Genomic DNA, 20,937 nt, shown 5'->3' with positions numbered 1-20,937 from the left:
CCATTGAGAGTTTAAAAGGGAAAAAGATACCTTGACTAAGAGAATTGCAAACATAGAGTACGAGAGAAATGACCTATTGGTGGTAGTTATAGACCTAAAAGAAACAATTGAGGAACTAAGAAGAGAAAATAGGCATGTGAACACTCAAAAGGAAAAGGAAGTTGCAAGTAAGGCACACCTTAAGCTTGATAATGAGTTAAGATTAGTGAAATCTAGTTTGTATGCCGAGCTTAAGAAAAACAAACACCTTCAGGAAAAACTAGGAAGAGTGAAGAGTGATCTTGAAAAATCACTTAAGCGGACCTGGTCCTCTGATGCTATCACTGCTTTGTACACAAACAATGGGGGAAACAGGCAGGGAACGGTTCTAGAGGGAAAAGACTCCCTACAACCCTCATAGCAAGTACGTTACTATACCTGACAATTAGTTTTGCACTCATTGTGGTAACACTGAGCACTTTAAAGAAAATTGTAAGGCTAGAATTTGGTCTCAACAGAAAAACAAAATTTTTGGTGAAAATGTAACTGCTGTTAGGGAACCTAGTCATTCACATAAAAAACGTATAATGCCTGCTTGGACCAAAAGAGCCCTCATTCACCCCTTTCCTCATTACAAGGGACCCAAACATGTTTGGGTTCCTAAGTCTAACCCTTGATTTTCTTGTGCAGGGAACAATGAAAGGGAGCAGTCAATAGTGGTACATAGATAGCGGTTGCTCAAAGCACATGACTGGAAGTACAAATGATGTTCTTTCACAGAAGGCCCTATAGGGAAGGAGTGTATCCTTTGTAAATGGAAAGAAGGTATACATTATGGGAGTTGGAAGGATCGGGAATTCTCTTTCCCACTTTATTGAAAATGTATACTACGTGAAGAGGTTGAAGTATAGCTTGCTGAGTATTTCCCAAATCTGTGACAAGGGGATCTTAGTTATCTGAGTGTTGTTGATGATAATGCTGAGCAATGGAACAGAAGGCTGGGTCATGCAAGTTTTACACTACTAAACAAATTGGTCAAGAAGGACCTTGTTTGTGGTATGCCCAATTCAAGCTTCAAGGATCACAGGGTGTGTGATGCATGTGTAAAAGGAAAGTAAGTCAGATCCTCTTTCAATCCCAAAAAGGAAGTTAGCATCTCAAGGACACTTGATCTCCTCCATATAGATCTATGTGGACCTATGAGGGTGCCAAGTAGAGGAGGAAAGAGGTACATATTTTCGTCATTGTGGATGACTACTCCAAATTTACATGGACCTTGTTCCTCAGAACTAAAGATGAGACTTTAGCCGACATAGAGGAACTTGGTCCCTTAATCACAATATCTGAAGCAGAAAACAGAGTTGTGGATGTTGTACATGGAACTCCACCTACTGAGGTGAGGAACAGGACACATGGATCAAATCTAGAAGAACCTGGATCTTCTCTTAGTAAAATTAAGGTGTCCAACTGGAAGCACAAGAGCTCACACCCTCTTCAAAACATAATCACTCCTCTTGATTCAGGAATTCAAACCAGATCAAAGACAAGAAATTCACTTGCCTTCTCATCCTTTCTCTCTCAAATAGAGCCCAAGAATATCAAGGAAACATTCAAAGATGCAGACTGGATTACAGCTATGTAAGAAGGGCTCTGTCAATTTGAGAGGAATAGTGTGTGGAACCTGGTTCCACGACATGCTGACAGAACTATTATAGGAACCAGGTTGGTATTCAGAAACAAACTTGATGAGTTCGGAAGCACATTTTTAAACTCTACAAGGCTTTGTATGTGTTAAAGAAGGCTCCTCATTCTTGGTATGAAAGGTTGTCAAAATTCCTTCTAAAGATGGCTTTACAAGAGGGAAACTTGAAAACACTCTTTTTCTGAAGAAATGAGGAAGGAACTTGCTCATTGTGCAGATCTGTGTTGATGATATCATCTTTGGAGCAACAGTTGACTCTCTAGGTGAAGAATTTGCATAACTCATGGGAAGTGAGTTAGAAATGAGCATGATGGGGAAACTGAATTTTTTCTTAGATTTACAAGTGAAGAAAACTCCCAAGGGGACAATAATAAGACAACAGAACTACATCAAGAAGCTGTTAAAGATATTTAATATGGAGACATCAAAAACCATTGACACTCCCATCGCCACAGCTACCTGTCTAGACATGGATGAACTCGGTTCCCCTGTAAATCAGACCATGTATCATAGGGTCACTTCTATAGCAGACCAGATATTATTTTTAGTATGGGTCTTTGTGCCGGGTTTCAATCCAATACAAAGGAATCTCATCTGAAAGCTGCCAAGAGAATCCTAAGATATCTCAAAGGGATGCAGGACCTGGTTCTCTACTATCCCTCAGGAGATAACTTTGACTTAATAGGGTATGTTGATGCTGACTATGCTAGGTATATGGTGGATAGGAAAAGCACTTCTGGCATGGCACTTTTTCTAGGTTCATATCTGATTTCATGGGGTACTAGAAAACAAAAATCAGTGGCCCTCTCTACCGTAGAAGCTGAATATGTGGCTGCTACATCTTGTTATGCTCAACTATTATGGATTAAACAGTAGCTGGAAGATTTTGGTGAGTTCTCTGAGTGCATGCCCTTACTATGTGATAATACTAGTGCACTCAACATGGCTAAGAATCCAGTTCAACACAAGAGAACAAAGCATATTGATGTGCAACATCACTTTCTCAGAGACAATGTTGAGAAAGGGCACATATGCATGAAGTTGTGCAGCACAGAATATCAAATTGCAGATATATTCACCAAAGCCCTGAGTAGAGAGCATTTTGAAAGAAATTGCTTGGCATTGGGGTTGATAAAACCCAACTAAGAACCTGGTCCCACAATGATTGACTATGAAAGAAATGTACAGGTAAAATTAGCTAAAAGGTATTTTCTGGCAAAGTCTAACTCATCTCTATACCGTTATAGGTAGACACGCATGACGATTACAGAGCAAACAAGCAACTAATGTATTGCACGTTGGTCAAAGGATGAGGCTTACATTTGCAAAATCTATCAGGGAACCTGGTTCCCCTGACACAATTTAGTAGTTCCTTTGTACTCTCATGCATAATTTTTCAAACGGCTGAAATGATGCCACATTATTAGATTGTCAGTTTCCCTCTTTCCCGCCTTTTGAACCCAAGCATCTTATCTGAAGCGACCCGACTACCCAAAATTGATACCCATTCCTAACTAGTTCCTCACCCCTATTAAATAACTCCTCTCAGAGTCACTTTCATAACTTTTCACATCAAAGAATCCAAAATTCCTCTTTTCTTCTTCAAACCAAAAAAAATACTTTCTTCAACCCACTACACTCCACCATGTCTGAAAATCATTTACAAGAACAGGAGGCTAAAGAAAATATGCATCAATAGCTGCTGAGGGAACTCTGGTTGGAGGTTATAAGGTTGTATCTGAGTCTCATGGGGAAAGAAAATGGTGCAGAGGTCAATGGTGGGAACTGGTGCCTGTCAAAACTTTGGCACCTGACAGTATTACTGGGGAACCAACTGAGGGACATGATCCCTCTTCCCAAGAGGATCTCCATGCTTCCACTTGGGATAAAACCCCTGGTTTTCCACAAGATCCCAGGCCAGTACTAATCATGCTCCCTCTCCTCATTTCTATGTTGAGCCATTAACAATTGTGGTTCCTGAGATGCGATCTTTGTCTGAGGAGGAGAAGGAGGATAGTAAAGAAGAAGAAGAAGAAGATTATGATAACGTGACTCTGGCGAGATTTATTAGTGCTAGGAGTAGAAAGGCACCTCCCTAGGGGTTGTCATCTAAGAGACCCATCATGAGGTTGCAAAAGAAGGAAGAACTTGAGTCCGTCTTAAGGTAAAGTAAAAAAGGAAAAGAAGAAGAGGAGATTGGTTAAAGATGTAAAGATTGTCAATGAGAAGGTAGTGGCTCCTGCACTAGTCATGAATGTGGATAATGAGGTAGAAGAGGAACCTGGTCCCCTGGTTCGTAAGTCCACAAAGAAACTTATTGTTCCAAAGTCCAAGAGGGAGTCATCTGTGAGTGAAAAGGAGTTGAGAAAGGTTGAGGATGAAAACTCTGGTGAGAAAGAGGATGAGAAAATGGTTGAGGAGTCCTGTGAAAGAGTGGCTGAGGAGTCTGCTGAGAAGATCTCCAGAAAATCTGGAGAGAAAGGCAAGAGTATAAGAAAATCAATGAAAAGGAAGGATGATGCCAGTGAGGAACCTGGTTCCTCCAAGAAGACCAAGATTAGTGATACACAGGACGCTGGCAAGAAAAATTAAAAAAAAAACAAAAGGTGTTGTAGGGCCGTATATAAGGAAGCTGAAGGCAAGGAATGCCATTTTCGAAGGTCAACTCATTCAGGTTTAGGAGGCACCTGGTTCCAGCAGCTCTCAAAGTATAGAGGTTACCGGTCTAACAAGAGAAAATGCTGACCTCAGGAAATAGGTTGAGGACCTGAAGGAGAGACTGCTCAACAAGCAGGTTTTAGCCAATGCTTGAATGGACATCCTTCTTCGAACCCTTGCCTCCTCATCAAGGCCTTTCCCTTCCAGTGCTCCCTAAACAGTGTTCCTTTCCCAAGTGTCAAGTTCTTAGTGTCTATCCTCTATTTTAGTTCTGATGATGTTTATGACCGGTAGCTTTATTTTTGTTGCTTTTATTTTGTGGATGTGTTTGGAAACAATGGAACTGCTCCCTACTTAATTATCCAAAATTAATGAAAGCCTCCTCATTTTGTTGTGTATGCATTGCTCTTATGTTTTGTTTTCATTCATGTTTGTGTGCACACATGTGACATGAGTTAACTAAGCTGGACTTCTTTTTTCTTAATGCTTGTTAATGATCTTTTTATGATGCCAAAAGGGGGAAAAATAATTGAGGGGGGACAAGATGGGGAACAGATTGAGGGGGAATACAAGAATTTTTAAGGGGAACTTGAATTATAAGTTTGTCATCATCAAAAAGAGGGAAATTAATAGGTTATATGTGTATCCCTATTATGTTTTGATGATCTAACAACTTATGGATAAGAACCAGATAAGGAACATGATACACAACCTCAAGAACTTAAAGATTACCAAGTCTCCAATTGGAGATACGATCAACTCTTCAGGGTCAAAGGAATAGTGGAGGGAACAACAGAGGGACTAGATAGCTACCAGTTCCCAAGGAGACTGTACAAGTCAACTACCGTAGCTGTAAAGTTGTTGCTTGCACACGCTACAGTACAGACACAGTACAATAGTCAACTTTATAGGGAATGCCCTTTACCTAACTTGCTTACATCATTCAAGTGATGTCACAAATGAGATATTAACATCAATCAAAGGTAAAACAAATTACTTTCACATTCAAGAACTCATCAAGCATTCTCTCAAGTCTGTGTCAATATTGCAAGTGATTCTCAAGGGCATCAAGAATGAAGAACAACATAACCAAGGACCAGTTCCATGTATTAAAGTTATTACATGTACTTAGTTGTGTTGTACATTTGTTAAAGCACTATACATGTAATTCCTACTTAGCTTAGTTAGAAGCATTGTGTAGGAAATCTTTGTAAATCATAAACCCTTGTGTTTGTGTTTTAGCTAGAGTTAGTCGAGTTGTAAAGTCTTTGTAATAGAGTTATTACAAAGTGGCTTGTAATAGAGCGTTACAAGTTAGCGAGGGATTAAGAGGTTAATTCCTTAGGTTTAAAGTCTTTGTAATAACTAGTCTTTGTAATAGAGTTATTATAAAGTGGCTTGTAATAGATTGTTACCAGTTAGTGAGGGATTAAGAGGTTAATTCCTAGGTTACAATAGGTTGTAATCTAAAGCTGCTCAGTAGTAAAGTTGAAATCTTACAAGGGTAGGTTGTGGTTTTTGATCCGTGAGCTATGAGTTTTCCACGTAAAACTCCATTGTGCCATTTACTTACTGCAATGTGCGTTTATTATGTGAGAACTAATAAAGAACCTGGTTCTCTGTAGAGTTTGGTGGACCCTTAAATTCTATCATGCATCATATACGGTATTCACATTGGCATGTAGATATAGAGATGTCATACTCTTCTTATCAGTCACCCCGTGGCATATTTTATATGTGCTGTTAACTTTTGAACCTAGAAGCATGCCTACCTTTCTCTCTGTATTTTTACTGTATTGTTTGAGCTCTTCACTGCTTTCAGACAAGAGGTTAGACTTGTTACTTATTGAGTTGGTTGTACTCACGCTACACCCTGCACTTCGAGTGCAGATCCAGGTGTTTCCGGGCACGGCAGTTGCTGATTCCCAACATTTCATCAGTTCGGAGATCATCGAAGTAGCTACCTTGGCGTCCGCAGACCTTGACTCTCCTCCTATATCTTTTAGTCTTGTTTATAATGTTCTTATTTTCTAGGCAGTGTTCTATTGGTTAGGCCGTGTTGTTATGTAGATGCTCATGTACTCCGTGATAACCGGATCTTTTAGGAGAATTTTGTGCTGAGTTTCGATATCTATATCCAGTTTTTGCAAGATTCTTACTTATTTAAATTATATTTCCGTATAACTGGGTTTTAAAAATATTGGTATGTGTGAGATGTCGGCTTGCCTAGTACCATGATAGGCGCCATCACTACATGTTGAGTTTTGCATCGTAACAGATGTGCATGCCACGGTATAAATCTAGTGATATTGATGCTCATGCGGTGAGATAAGGGGGACTTATGCGCATGTTGCTAGTAAGGAAAATTACTTTATTTGAAGCACACGCGGTGAGGTAAGGGGCTAAAGTGCGTGAAGCTATTTCGAGAAAAATATTTTAAAAAAAATAAGTGTAAGGCTCACGTGACGATATAAAAAGATTGTGATTTGCGAGTTATGATATGTGGCACTTCGAAATGACTCTTGTTGTATTTTTGTGATTGGAACGGTTTGTGACTTCTTATGTGTGTCATGCATATTACATAATTTGATGCATCATTTTTACGTGCTAATATGTATCTCTGTTATTATTTGATGATTTGGTTGACAAGATGAATTTACTTACATGGAGTTGTTATCTCATAATCTATTGGGTGTTGGTGACAAAATGGATTATGGTAAGGAAGTTGTTCTTATCTTTTACATTAATTGATTCTCAAAATTACTTTATTTAAATTGTTTTCACGCTTTACATTAACTGATTCTTAAATTGAACTCATTATCTCATTTGATGCTTTACCTTATATAAATTATATTTTATTTTAGAGTTAATACCCTCAAACCATATCACGCCCCGAACCTAGGGACGAGACTGGCACCCGGTGCCTCACTTATGCTTGCGTACCAACTTACGATTAAGGGACACTAAACATATGATGTCATACTTTGTCCATGGGCCACATTGCAAGACAACTGTGACTGATGACAAAATATCAATATAAAACTGGGCCGACAAGGCCGACGTACTTACTATAGCTGACAAACCAACAAAATAGACATGCAAGGACTACAAGCCCATCATACTGCACTAACCGATAGAATATGTCTACAAGCCTCTACTGATGGGTATATTGTGATCAGAACAGGGCCCGACCTACTCATAACGTGTGTGTGTATATATATATATACACACACACAAGATGTACATAAAGCTCTAGACCCGGTAACTCCAAAGACCATGGAGCTTACTGATCAAGCTGAACTCGGGCAACACCTAAGGAGGAGATCTACTTGCCTCTCTTTCTGAACCTACACGCATGAAATGCAGCGCCCATAGAAAAAGGGACGTCAGTATGAAATAATGTACTGAGTATGTAAGGCAATATACAAAAAGCTAAAACTGAACTGATAATATAATAACTGAAAGTAACTGGGAGTCAAAGATAATCTGAAGATATGCTCCCCAGTTGATACTGACTCAACTCTCTCAATATAGCAAGTGAAATAGTTGTCCGGCCCTATAAGGCTCGGTATATATATATAACTGCTTTACCAAAGTAGGCTCGCTCATAGGCGCTCGGCTATACTAGGCTTTGTATCTCGACCAACTGGGATCGCTCATAGGCTCTCGGCCATACTAGTCTCTATATCTCGACCAACTAGGCTCTCTCACAGGCGCTCGGCCACAATAAGCTCGGTATATAACTTACCATCAGATCAGAGGTTACCCAATAGGATTATAGCTCGATGGTAATGAAAATACTGTAATACTATATATATAGACTCTCTGCTCTCTTGACTGGAAGAACGAAATACTCAAATGAATATGAAGTCCTGATAAAGAGAATATTGTAACTTACAAAACTAGGAAAATATACGTAACTTGCGAGACTAGCAAAATATGCATAAATTCCGGGATATGAATTTTTCTTTATGCCTCGTTATCAAACTCGTGTAATTACGAGATCATGCCAAAATGAAGGAAGAGCTTAGCCTTAACATGCCTGAGCCGATTCTCTTGTAAATCTTTCTAACACATGCCAATCGCGATGAAACACGTAACGGCGGATCGAAGTAGAGGGAAAATCCATATGATATTCTTGAGAAAAATTGCACCGTACTCCCTTATAATTACAAAATCTCACATTACTTTGAATTGTTGAAGACCTTATATGCTTAGGTGATATATGCATATGCATATTTTGAACACTGACGTTACTTACCATTTTTCTTACAAAATTTTACTTAGCCATCCTACAAAATCTTAAGGTTTTTGGATGCCTTATAGGTGGATGTGGCCACTATATCCCATAATTTTCCACCTTATCTAATGACTTAATAAGTCATGAATGATAAGGTGGTTTGCTGCCATATTGGGAGGGGCCTTATCCTTATCACAATTTCCAAAGCACTTAGTTTCTTAATTAATTGTTAATCCATGTTAACCAATAATTATCCACATTATTAGTAATTATCTCAAAATAATTAAAATACTACTTATTTTTAACACACCTTATACACCTTACTATCGTGGTCATATAGTACCTTGTATGGCACTAGTCCATAAATACCGAGTATTTTAGCTCGGGTCACGACCCTAAACCCGGATCCGGTCATGATGGCGCCTCTCGTGAAGACAAAGCTAGTCGACACATTTCCAATTCATTTTTAAGCAATTAAATAATAAGAATTTAGTCTAAAAGGTAATAAATAATCCAAAAGTAAGCAGTTAATAATACAGTTTGCGGAAGATAAACCCAACATAGCCCGATACTGGGGTGTCACTAGTCATGAGCATCTATCAGTACACTACAAGTCTGAAATGCCTACCAAGCTAGTATAGAATAACTGAAAAATAGATAGAAATGAGATAAAGGGGGGAGAAACACGGGACTGCGACGCCAAGCAGCTACCTCATGAACTCCGAAGTCTGTCGGGAGCTCCCAACTCGCACTAGCAGGATCAGCAACGCCTGAATCTGCACACGGGGTGTAGGGAGTAAAGTGAGTACTCCAACTCAGTGAGTCATAATCATAAATAAAGATTAAAAGCAAGAAATCATGTAAGACACATTTCAGGCTATAATGAAGCAGTAAAAGCCAGTAAAATAGTGAATCAGTAAAGATATGTAAAAATCATTTCAGTTCAGTTTAAAATTCGTAAAAGGCCCTTTTTAACAATTAAGCTGGTAAATGACAGGCAAATAAGAAAGATAAACACATAAAGGTTCGCCCCTCGGGCACAATGTTAATGAATCCGCCCCTCGGGCAATATCTCAGAACAATACTAGCCCCTCGGGCTATATCTCACATCACAATGGGTACCCACGCTCATAGGGGTGTGCAGACTCCTGGAGGGGCTCCTTACGGCCCAAGCACAATATCAATCCATCTCGTGGCATCATCACTAGGCTCTCGACCTCATATCAACTAGTCACCTCGTGGCGTACATATCTCAGGCCTTCAGACTCATAATCATAATCAGTGTTTCCTCACAACATAGGCCCTCGGCCTTACTCAGTCAAAATCCTCACAAGCCACTCGGGCAATAGTAAAACATGACTCTTAGCCCAAAATATCATTTGAAAGATCATTTAAGTGTTAAAACAGAGTAAACATGGCTGAGTTATGAAAACAGTGGAATATAACATGACTGAGTTCAAGTATAAAGTCAAAACAGTGAGGAAATATCAATAAAAATTCCCTAAGGGTTCAAATAGTTAGTACGAGGCCTAATATGGCGTTCAGCCCAAAACATGATATTCACAACTAGATTCAGTCAAATACGCGGTAAAATAGTCATTCAGGACGGACTAAGTCACAATCCCCAGCAGTGCACGACCTCATGCTCGTTATCAAGAGTGTGTGTTACCTCAATATAGCACAACGATGTGCAATCGGGGTTTCATACCCTCAAAACAGTATTTACAATCATTACTCACCTCAATTCGGTCTAAACTCTAGCCCGCGACGCCTTTGCCCCTCGAATCGGCCTCCACTCGCATCGAATCTATCAGAATCACGGCGTCAAAATATGTTAAGGGAACGAAGCCCAAGCGAAAATAATCAATTTACAACACAATTCCCGAAATTACCAAAACCCAACCCCCGGGCCACGTCTCCAGAATACCCGATGTACGAAGCATCCTCTAACACTTATCCAAGAAACCCTGGGCATCCTTGCTCTCTACACCACTGAAAGTCGGAGTCTGAAGTCTACCAAACCTCTCCAACCTACGCTGCTCTTCCTTTGGCATGGCAGGAACTACATAGTCCTGAGAAGCTGCAACCGGCTGGGCTGGATGTGCCCCCGGCGTCTGAAGTCCCTGCACGACCAGCTCAAATGTGCAAGCGGCGGGAATCTGATTGCCTCCCTCGGCCTGAAAAGTAGTTGCGGCTGTAGTTGCTGAGACTGCCTGAGTTAGGCCAATGCAAACTGATAGAATATGATCCAAGGCCTACGGAGACCCGGAATCACAATAGGCACGGTTGGTGCCTGAGCTGGTGTTGTTGGAGAGTCCATAACTGGGACCTGATCCGGAACCGGGGCGGCTAGTGGATCTGCAAGTGTTGCCCTAGCTGTTGTGCAGGCCACAGCTCTGCCCCTACCGCAACCATGACCGCATCCTCGGCCTCTAGTGGCCACAGCTGTTGGTACTGGTGGTCGTCCATCCTGACCGGTAGCGCATGTCCTCACCATTTGTAAGAGAATAGAAGGATGGAAGTTTAGTACTCAGATCAACAAATTAGCACGACAAGAATTTCAAGAATATGAAGTTTTCCTAAAGGTTCTACAGCCTCTCGAGGATAAATATAGACGTCTCCGTACCGATCCGCGAGACTCTACTAAACCTGCTCATGACTCGTGAGACCTATGTAACCTAGGCTCTAATACCAACTTGTCACGACCACAAACATGGACACGGTCGTGATGGCGCCTCTCGTGAAGACAAGGCCAGTCAACGCATTTCCAATTCAAATTTAAGCAATTAAATAATAAGAATTTAGTCTAAAAAGTAATAAATAATCCAAAAGTAAGCAGTTAATAATACAGTTTGTGAAAGATAAACCCAAAACAGCTCGATATCAGGGTGTCACTAGTCATGAGCATCTATCAGTACACTACAAGTGTGAAATGCCTACCAAGCTAGTACAGAATAACTGAAAAAGAGATAGAAATGAGATAAAAGGGGGAGAAATACGGGACTACAGACGCCAAGCAGCTACCTCATGAACTCCGAAGTCTGCCGGGAGCTCTCAACTCACAACAGCAGGATAAGCAATGCCTGAATCTGCACATGGGGTGTAGGCAGTAAAGTGCGTACTCCAACTCAGTGAGTCATAATCATAAATAAAGACTGAAAGCAAAAAATCACATAAGACACATTTCAGGCTATAATGAAGCAGTAAAATAGTGAATCAGTAAAGATATGTAAAAATCATTTCAGTTCAGTTTAAACTTTGTAAAAGGCCCTTTTAACAATTAAGCAGGTAAATGACAGGAAAATAAGAAAGATAAACACATAATGATTCGCCCCTCGGGCACAATGTCAACGAATTCGCCCCTCGGGCAATATCTTAGAACAATACCAACCCCTCGGGCTATATCTCACATCATAATGGGTACATGCGCTCACAGGGGGTGTGCAGACTCCTGGAGGGGGACCTTATGGCCCAAGCGTAATATCAAGCCATCTCGTGGCATCGTCACTAGGCTCTCGGCCTCATATCAACTAGCCACCTCGTGGAATACATATCTCAGGCCCTCGGCCTCATAATCATAATCAGTGTTTCCTCACAACATAGGCCCTCGGCCTTACTCAGTCAAAATCCTCACAAGCCACTCGGGCTATAGTAAAACATGACTCTCAACCCAAAATATCATTTAAAAGATCATTTAAGTGTTAAAACAAAGTAAACATGGCTGAGTTATGAAAACAGTGGAATATAACATGACTGAGTTCAAGTATAAAGTCAAAACAGTGAGAAAATATCAATAAAAATCCCCTAAGGGTTCAAATAGTTGGCACGAGGCCCAAATATGGCGTTCAACCCAAAACATGATGTTCACAACTAGATTCCAGTCAAATACGCAGTAAAATAGTCATTCGGGACAGACTAAGTCATAATCCTCAATAGTGCACGACCCCACGCTTGTCATCAAGCGTGTGCGTCACCTCAATATAGCACAACGATGTGCAATCCGAGATTTCATACCCTCAGGACAATATTTACAATCATTACTCGCCTCAATCCGGTCCAAACTCTAGCCCACGATGCCTTTGCCCCTCGAATCGGCCTCCACTCGTGTCGAATCTATCCAAAATCAAAATCACGGCATCATAATATGCTAAGGGAATAAAGCCCAAGCGAAAATAATCAATTTACAACACAAATCTCGAAATTACCAAAACCCGACCCCCGGGACCACATCTTAGAATTCGATAAAATTCACACCAATAGGTTCCTTATCTACCCACGAGTTCATACATATCAAAAGTACCAAAATCCGACCACAAATGATCCCTCAAATCCTCAAGTCTAGGTCTCCAATACCAAGCCCTAGTCTCCCCAATTTTAACCCTTAAATTCCATTAATTATAGCTCTAATCTGTGAAATAATACCATAGGAACGAGTTTTAGGTCCAAAATACCTCAATGAAGTTCCCTTGAAATCATTCTTCAAAATCATCCATCCAAAGCCGACTTAGAAATGGTGGAATAGCTCAAAAATCGTGAAGGAAACAATTTATACCTTATGGCCCAGGGATTTTGCATCTACGGCCAAATTCTTACTTCTATGGTACCGCATTTGCGGTCCTTGAACCGCTTTTGCGGTTTTCACTAAAGCGGCCAAAATCGCATCTGCGATGCACTAGACGCAGATACGCCATCGCAGGTGCGGTTCACCAACCGCTTCTGCGGCTCCAGACTTCCCAGCCACTTTCTACTTCTGCGGCCTTCTTCCTTGCATCTGCGGCATCGCACCTGCGGTCCCCAATCTGCAAGTGCCGAAACACCAGAAGCAGAAAACCTGCAGCTTCACCAAAAATTCCAACCTCTCTGTCAACCATCCGAAATCACCCCGAGGCCTTCGGGACCTCAACCAAAAATACAAACATATCCCATAACCTTATTCAAACTTGTACCAATCCTTAAAACACCTCAAACAACATTAAAACACCAAGATCACATCAAATTCAAGCCTAAGATTCCAAAAATCTTCTGAATTCCTCCTTTGATCAAAAACCCAACCAAACCACGTCCGAATGACCGAAAATTTTGCACAAACATCCCAATTGACACAACAGAAATACTACAACTACTGGAATTCCATTCTGACCCCTATATCAAAATCTCACCTACCAACCAAAAATCGCCAAAATACCAACTTCGCCAATTCAAGCCTAAATCTACTCCGAACCTCCAAAACTCATTCTGATCATGCTCCTAAGTCCCAAATTACCTCACGAAGCTATCCAAGCCATCAGAATTCACACCTAAGCCCTCTAACACATAAGTCAACATTCGGTTGACTTTTCCAACTTAAGCTTCCTCAAAAGAGACTAAGTGTCTCAAACCTTACCAAATTTTCCGAAACCGAGCCAACCAACCCGATCACATATAGAACCGATAGACAAAGCAATAAGAAGCAGAAATGGTGGAAATAGAGCGGTAACTCATGAGACGGCTGGCCGGGTCGTCACACTCGGGCCATATTTTATCCCAACATTCCAACTTTGACGAAACCCATTTTCTTTGATTTTCTTACCCTCGCACCTTCACGAATTTACTCATTACTTGTTTGAAATAGCATAATGCTTATGATTTCAAAATAATCTCATTCCCAAACTTATGTCGATTAACTTACAACAAAACTTTAACGTACGAAAATGCGGAATGTAATATTATTCCCCCCTTTGGAACACTCGTCCTCGAATGTTGACTGATGCATTTATTATTATCATAACCTATAGTTCTTTCTAATACTTTAGTACTCTCCTTTTCATCTAGGCAACCGTTCTGTGAATAATTCCAAAGGTCAGGGCATCCTCTCCTCTAGGCCTCTTTCTCACGCCACGACTTGTGGTCAGGGTCCTTCCAGTCTCGTAACTGTTGCTACCTTCCATCATGCAGCTTGTATGATACTGACCTTGTAAGCATTCATATGCGACTCTTCTCTCATTTTTCCTCCAGCTTTTAGCCAATCTCTAGGCCTTACTTTGTATGTCTCTCTGGGCATCTATAGGTATACTGAAGTTTTTCGCCCGGTACTTTGTAGAATTTGCGAATATTGCTATATCTTATTTCATAGACCTAGTTATCCATTTGTGTGACTTTACTGCATCTACATTGGTCATACTATACCATAACTCTTACTTCAATTTATCGTTACTGAGGTCCGTAACCACCTCCAGGCTACTCTTGTTGCTTATCCTTAAGATTGATGGCCTAATCACATCTCATATTTTGTAAATTTTATCTATCCATTGTTGATTCACCTCAATATTGATCTATAATTTACCACTGATAACTTGAAACTTCTTACGTAATCACTAGGGCTGACGTCTCATCGGGGAACCTCTAAAATGATTAGACTGATCCACCAAGGGGCGATACCATGCTTCCATAATCATATTCTACAGAATCCCAATGTGATTTACCTTACATGGGTATTTTAATCCCATACAATTCATGAAATCTTCTTTGATTCATTACTCAATCGAAGGCCCAAACGTCATCCTTTATCTATCGCAATCAAACCTTTATTTCACTACCAAGGCAGCATTCCATTTCTTCTAAATGCTACTAATCTTAGACTCTTTGAGTTTATTCGGACTATACTGAGCTTTCTATAACTTAGAGAAATCATCAGCTTTCTTATTTTCATGAGTTTAATCTCGAGGACTTATCCATTCTTATCACTTTCTCACTCTCCCTTTCTTATCCTTACTCCTATATCCCTAAAGCCTTGTCGCTTTACCATACTTTAGCTTGTGACCTACACATATCTATTTATACTACTCGCAGCCTTCCTTCAACTTGCTTGCATCATAGATTTCCTTGTGTTATTTTGGAACACCAAGTGAGACATCACATCATCTCTAACTCTTCTTTACTCTCTTGAGTAGATCTCTCGGTACCTAGAAACCATAGGCTGGGAGATATACCATTGATGACACTGCTATTATCCTTGGACACTATATCCCGACGCTTCTAGTCCTCTATCTGAAGTATGGATTATTCACAACCTTCTGCTTTTGAGTATCTCGTACATTGTCCACATTTACCTTACTTACCTTAAAGTCTCACATCACATCTATTTCTTTCATGACCTCTCTTCCACACAGGTATAATTCACGCCCATAACTTAAAGCTCCATTATAATACTTGCACCTCTAGTGCATACACAATTCGGTGGGAGCTTCATACTGACTTCTTATGAGGTTGGTACTCTTCTAATTGGCTTTATCGTAGGGCCATTATAGAATATGGCTACTGTACTATCTCTCTTGTACCTACAATATTAAGAGTGATCCTGCAATGTTCTCAATCACTATGTCCATAATTTTCTGGGTTCAATAATCAAACTCCTGATTTACTTAGTTGATGTAACTCTTTAGTTTCCTCTTTCTTCTAATCAGGCTTTATGTGGGCTTAAGCTATATTCTGATCTGTGGCTCCTGGTATTAGTTATTACTTTAACCTTTCCTGGGCGCTATGGAATATTCACGAAACAATCTTCTAACAATTCAATCTTTTGTCTATGCCCTGTGCACAATTCTTTTTTTCAACTTACACCAGAGTCTTCTGTGGCTGTATGATTGTCAACATATATGCTGTATGGATAATACTCTGAAAGCTTAAGTGTGTTCATGATGTAACTAACTCTGGATCACTAATCGAACAATTCTTTTCGTTTCTTCTCAGCTTTCTTCAAATGTAAGCTATTACCTTTCCTGGTTTTTCTGCCCCTTTGTTGCGTGCATACTTAGCTTATCTGAGTTCCCACGTATGCCGGAATTTTCGTGCAACTCACATTATCTTGAATATTACTTTTTTTTTCTTTTTTTTTCTCTTCTTCCCTTTCATTAGCCCTGATAGGTTCCACTTCCGAATGGAGTGCATATAATGTCGTTGTGAGACTGTTGTTACAAGACCATTTCCTCTTTAGATCACTGTGTTTAGGTTGAAGCCTTCTTCCTTATTTTCCTTAGCTAGTCTTTCATTGTAGTACATAGGGAGGACCCTCTGACTCTTGTAAAGTTGTGAGCTTATTATATCATATACTCGACGGACCCTTCTAATGTCCTTCCTTGCCTATACTTATTCGTAGTTACTTACCTACATGCCCTTGAGCTTGTAGGGTTTCTCCTGAGCTTAAATTTTGATTGTTTCCCCGTGGCACTCTCTTTTATTTCCGTTACACTCATATGGAACCTTTTAACTATCACAACTCCTACCTAAATATTTTTCAAGGATCACAATATCATTATCTGCAAGACTAGATTCACTATGTTGGGGTTCACTATGTTTATCTTGCATGGTCTATTGATTTGTTTATATCCTCTCGTCTCAACTACTAACTACTCGTTGGCCCATTCTCATATCAATATCTCGCGTTATCTTTCTTGGGTTATTTCCTTTGTCTTAACTTACGTCTTACATTGGCTCCTTATTTATCAATAACATCTCGGGCAGGAACTCTTACTTCCTTTCTTTGATGTTGCATTTGCATAATGTTCTGGAATCATAGCATATACGTAAGAGGTGGATAAGTGTAATCTCATTCCTTTTTTTTGTTTTTACCGCATTCTTTCTTTACCATTCCATGATTACTAGAACCACTTAATTCTGACTTCATGCCACATTACTCTATATTCCTCCCTTTTTGGGGAGTACTAAGATTTAGAGCTACGACGATCTACCTATAGATGTTTTATCTCTTTATCTTTGTTTTCCTTTCACATCATTGATGATCCTTACTCGCCTTACGGTAATCCTTTGGTACCAAGGATAACAAAATTCCTTACTTCCGAGGGTTACACTTAGTGTAACTGGAACATATCGTCCCTTAAGCTGCACATTTCTCATATTGCTTGCTTTAGGGAAGCGTCTTCCTGAATGACCATTCTCTGGATTTCTCATGAATCTTCTTCTGTTGTCCACTCTGTTATCGCCGAAATGAATTCTGAAATTCTCACGATACCGACTATTATCAAATCACTCAACCCCTAATTCATGTTTAGTTTATCTTGTTCACTAGTCCATACTGATTTATATTACTCTGGGGTTTAACTTTTCCTTCGATTAGTCATGTTATAGTTGCGAACTTATTTCTCGAAATGAGGATGTGACTGTATGACCCATACACTTTTGTTGTCTTAAGTCCCATCACATCTCGTCTCTTTCTTCATTTGACTATAGATTCTGTAACACTCTACCGTTGTCATCCATGTATCACATCTCACTCATAATGCTTCATTATCCATCTTCGTATTTCCCTGCTAATATTTATGTCTATCACTTTATTCTGAAAACTTCAATAAGACATTCTTTTGATTTTACCTCCCCTTGCTCCATCTACTGGCTCTTCAGGTTGCCTAACATTCTCCCTCTACTAGGGACGGGAGCCACACTAAGGTAATATTTATCCCTTCAAGGCTTCCAGTGCCTATCTTTGTAGTGCTCATATCTAGCTGTACTATTTTAGAGTGCAGCATTTGGGTGTCTTACAAGGAGATCTATTAGCACCTTTGTAATATCCTTCGAAAATGTCAACTAACTCAAAAATAATTCATCCATCATTTTGGGTTACTCCAACCCTAGCCAGATCATGATATTTCGTCCTTCTCTTATACTACTTTTGTTGACTCTCATAGGGCATAACTGGAATGGGTGTGACTAATTGTACATACCTCTATTACAATTGAAGGTAACTCAAAAGGTTTATATTCCTCCACCTGAGTTGTAAATATTATTAACCTTCATTAACTAGGTACCTCGTACCCTTCTTCACCTTGCTTCTTTTACTTGCTGAAACTTGTGTCTACCTCCCGATTTTCTTATTCCTTTTTACTGTAAGAGTGGATAGATATTCTTGCCTTATGGATCCTTATCAAGAAACTTATACATCTTAGTATCCACATGTTCTGTTGGAGACATTATATTTACTCATCATAAGCATGATGCAAAATTGAGTTCATCTAACTCAATTCTTCCACAACTGTATTCAATCCCCTACCAACCGTCTTTCTAGATGTAGGTATCATTGTATTAAGAATATAATAAAATTTAGGAATCTGAATGTTACACCTCATATTTTCGTACATGAAAATATGCCATAAATAAATTAATGAGAGCCCAGAAGTGAGATGTCACGTCCCGCAGTATTACATTACGGTGATGTTACATTTTGTAGTATTAAGTTACGACGATGTTATACCCTAAAGTATTGTACATTAAAATTTCGTTTTCAGATAAACGATGTAGACTCGGGGATGAGATCATCTTAACGTTAACGTACTTATGCTATTTATAACAGGCGATAAATAAGTGTTATGAAGGATAAAGGGGTACACGGATTAAAGAAAACGAGTTTCGTTGGAAGTGGTCAATTTGGAATAAAATACGGGTCGAGCGATAATACCCCATAATTATGAACTAGTACCATGCAAGATACCATATGACCATGGTAGTATAATATATAAAGTATATATGAAGTATTTATAAAAATAAATAGAATTTTAAGTAATTTGTGATAATTCTTAAATTATGCGGGTAATAGATTAATTACCGGGTAACGAAACATTACCCAGTTAACTAATAAGCGGATAAAAATTTATAAATTCCACAATCAAGAAAACGTGGCAATTGGCCACAATTTAAAACAAATGACTCCTTAGTCATTTAATAAGTGGCAACCAAGTAAGCAAAGTAAAAGGACACTTCATACTTACATTCGTATATCATCATAATAGTAGTCATCTTACTACAATGAGAATTTAGGAAGTGATTTTCAAACAAAGTTTCTTTAATAGACAAACTTTTGCCATTCTCAATTTCAAACAAAAGAGAACAGAATGTTGCTATTATCAAATTCAAGCAAAGTTCTGATTCTTAATACATCATTACAACGAGAATTCTTTGCAATCTTTTCCAAGGACATTACACGGATTTTCCCCTACTCCAGGTATGTTAAGGCTATCCCTTCTTTCTTTTGGCATGATCCATACGATACGAACGAAACGTGCAAATGCACAAATTCCATGAGTTACTCTATTCATAGAAGTATTAGAGATAGCTATGTTCTTGAAATTCCATGTGTCATAATATTTTATCATATGTTCATGGGTCTCAGGAAAAAAAAGTTGAAAAGAGTTTACTTGATGATATTACTCAAAGGCAAAATGGTCTTATGAGATTCCGAAAGATTTTATTAACGTACTTTTCATATATTGCATTCATGTGCATTGACCCATGACCAGATGGTGTTATATACGCGTATATATGTAAATATATGTATATGGGATATGGGAAAAGGTTAAGGCATTATATACGCACCACCACCTGATCAGCTGGTATATGATGATGATGTTGCCCACAGTGGCTGAAATATAATTCAAACGGCGTTATATACGCGTATATGGGTATGTATTCAAATGGCATTATATACACATATATGTGTATGTATTCAAACGGCGTTATATACGCGTATATATGTATGTATATATATATATATATGGTATATGGGAAAGGTTATGGCATTATATACGTACCACCACCTGATCAGCTGGTATACGATAATGATTTTTCCCACAGTGGACGATATGATATGATGGGATGTCCTCAGAAGCTGATAATGTTATGAAACATGTACCTATGCATGACATGACATTCATACGCATATGCATGACGCTGAAAGTAATTTATGATTTACAAAGTTATTCAGACTCACAGGTTGAGTCATGTACTCCATATGTCTTTCATATCTCTTATGTATTTATTTATGTGCCTTACATACTTGGTATATTATTTGTACTGACATCCCTTTTGCCTGGGGACACTGCATTTCATGCCTGCAGGTCCCGATAGACAGGTCGAGAGCCCTCCAAGTAGGCTATCAACTCAGAAGAAGATGTTGGTGCGCTCCATTTGCTTCGGAGTTGCTTTTTTGGTTAGTATGATTTAGACGTGTATTGTTTGGTATGGGGGGACTCTATCCCGACCTTATGACATTTATGTATTCTTAGTGGCTTGTAGACATATGTCGTATACGTGAAAGATTGTACGGTCTTGTCGTCCTTTGTTTTGAGTTTGTAAATGATAATGTTGGCCTATTAGGCCCGTATGTCACATGTATATGATGATGTAATATGAAAGATACGTTACGTTGGTACTCGGTTGAGTAAGGTACCGGGTGCCCGTCGCAGCCCATCGGTTTGGGTCGTGACAAAAGTGGTATCAGAGCAGTTCTCGAAGTCTACAAGTCGTGTCTAGTAGAGTCTTATTTATGGATGTGTCGTGCACCACACTTATAAACAGGAGGCTATAGGGCATT

General features: G+C 39.4%; 1 protein-coding gene across 1 annotated transcript; it reads left to right on the top strand.

Annotated features, from left to right (window-relative positions):
* Window positions 1-1,991: 1,991 nt before the first annotated feature.
* LOC142176221 (secreted RxLR effector protein 161-like) lies at window positions 1,992-2,557 on the top strand. Its single transcript, XM_075243343.1, has 2 exons — window positions 1,992-2,171; window positions 2,267-2,557. The coding sequence occupies exons 1-2, from the start codon at window positions 1,992-1,994 to the stop codon at window positions 2,555-2,557; spliced, it is 471 nt and encodes a 156-aa protein (XP_075099444.1).
* The last annotated feature ends 18,380 nt before the right edge of the window (window positions 2,558-20,937 follow it).

This window comes from Nicotiana tabacum, chromosome 22 (assembly GCF_000715075.1).
Source record: "Nicotiana tabacum cultivar K326 chromosome 22, ASM71507v2, whole genome shotgun sequence".
Taxonomy (NCBI): Eukaryota; Viridiplantae; Streptophyta; class Magnoliopsida; order Solanales; family Solanaceae; genus Nicotiana; species Nicotiana tabacum.
The sequence above is the reverse complement of the archived record's forward strand: the minus strand, read 5'-3'. Positions and strand labels throughout refer to the sequence as shown.

Bases quoted from the DNA above. Each gene is read 5' to 3' on its own strand.
- LOC142176221 (XM_075243343.1), top strand. From the start codon at position 1,992: ATGGGGAAACTGAATTTTTTCTTAGATTTACAAGTGAAGAAAACTCCC. The intron at 2,172-2,266 runs GTAAATCAGACC...TCCAATACAAAG, and splicing joins TGGATGAACTCGGTTCCCCT to GAATCTCATCTGAAAGCTGC.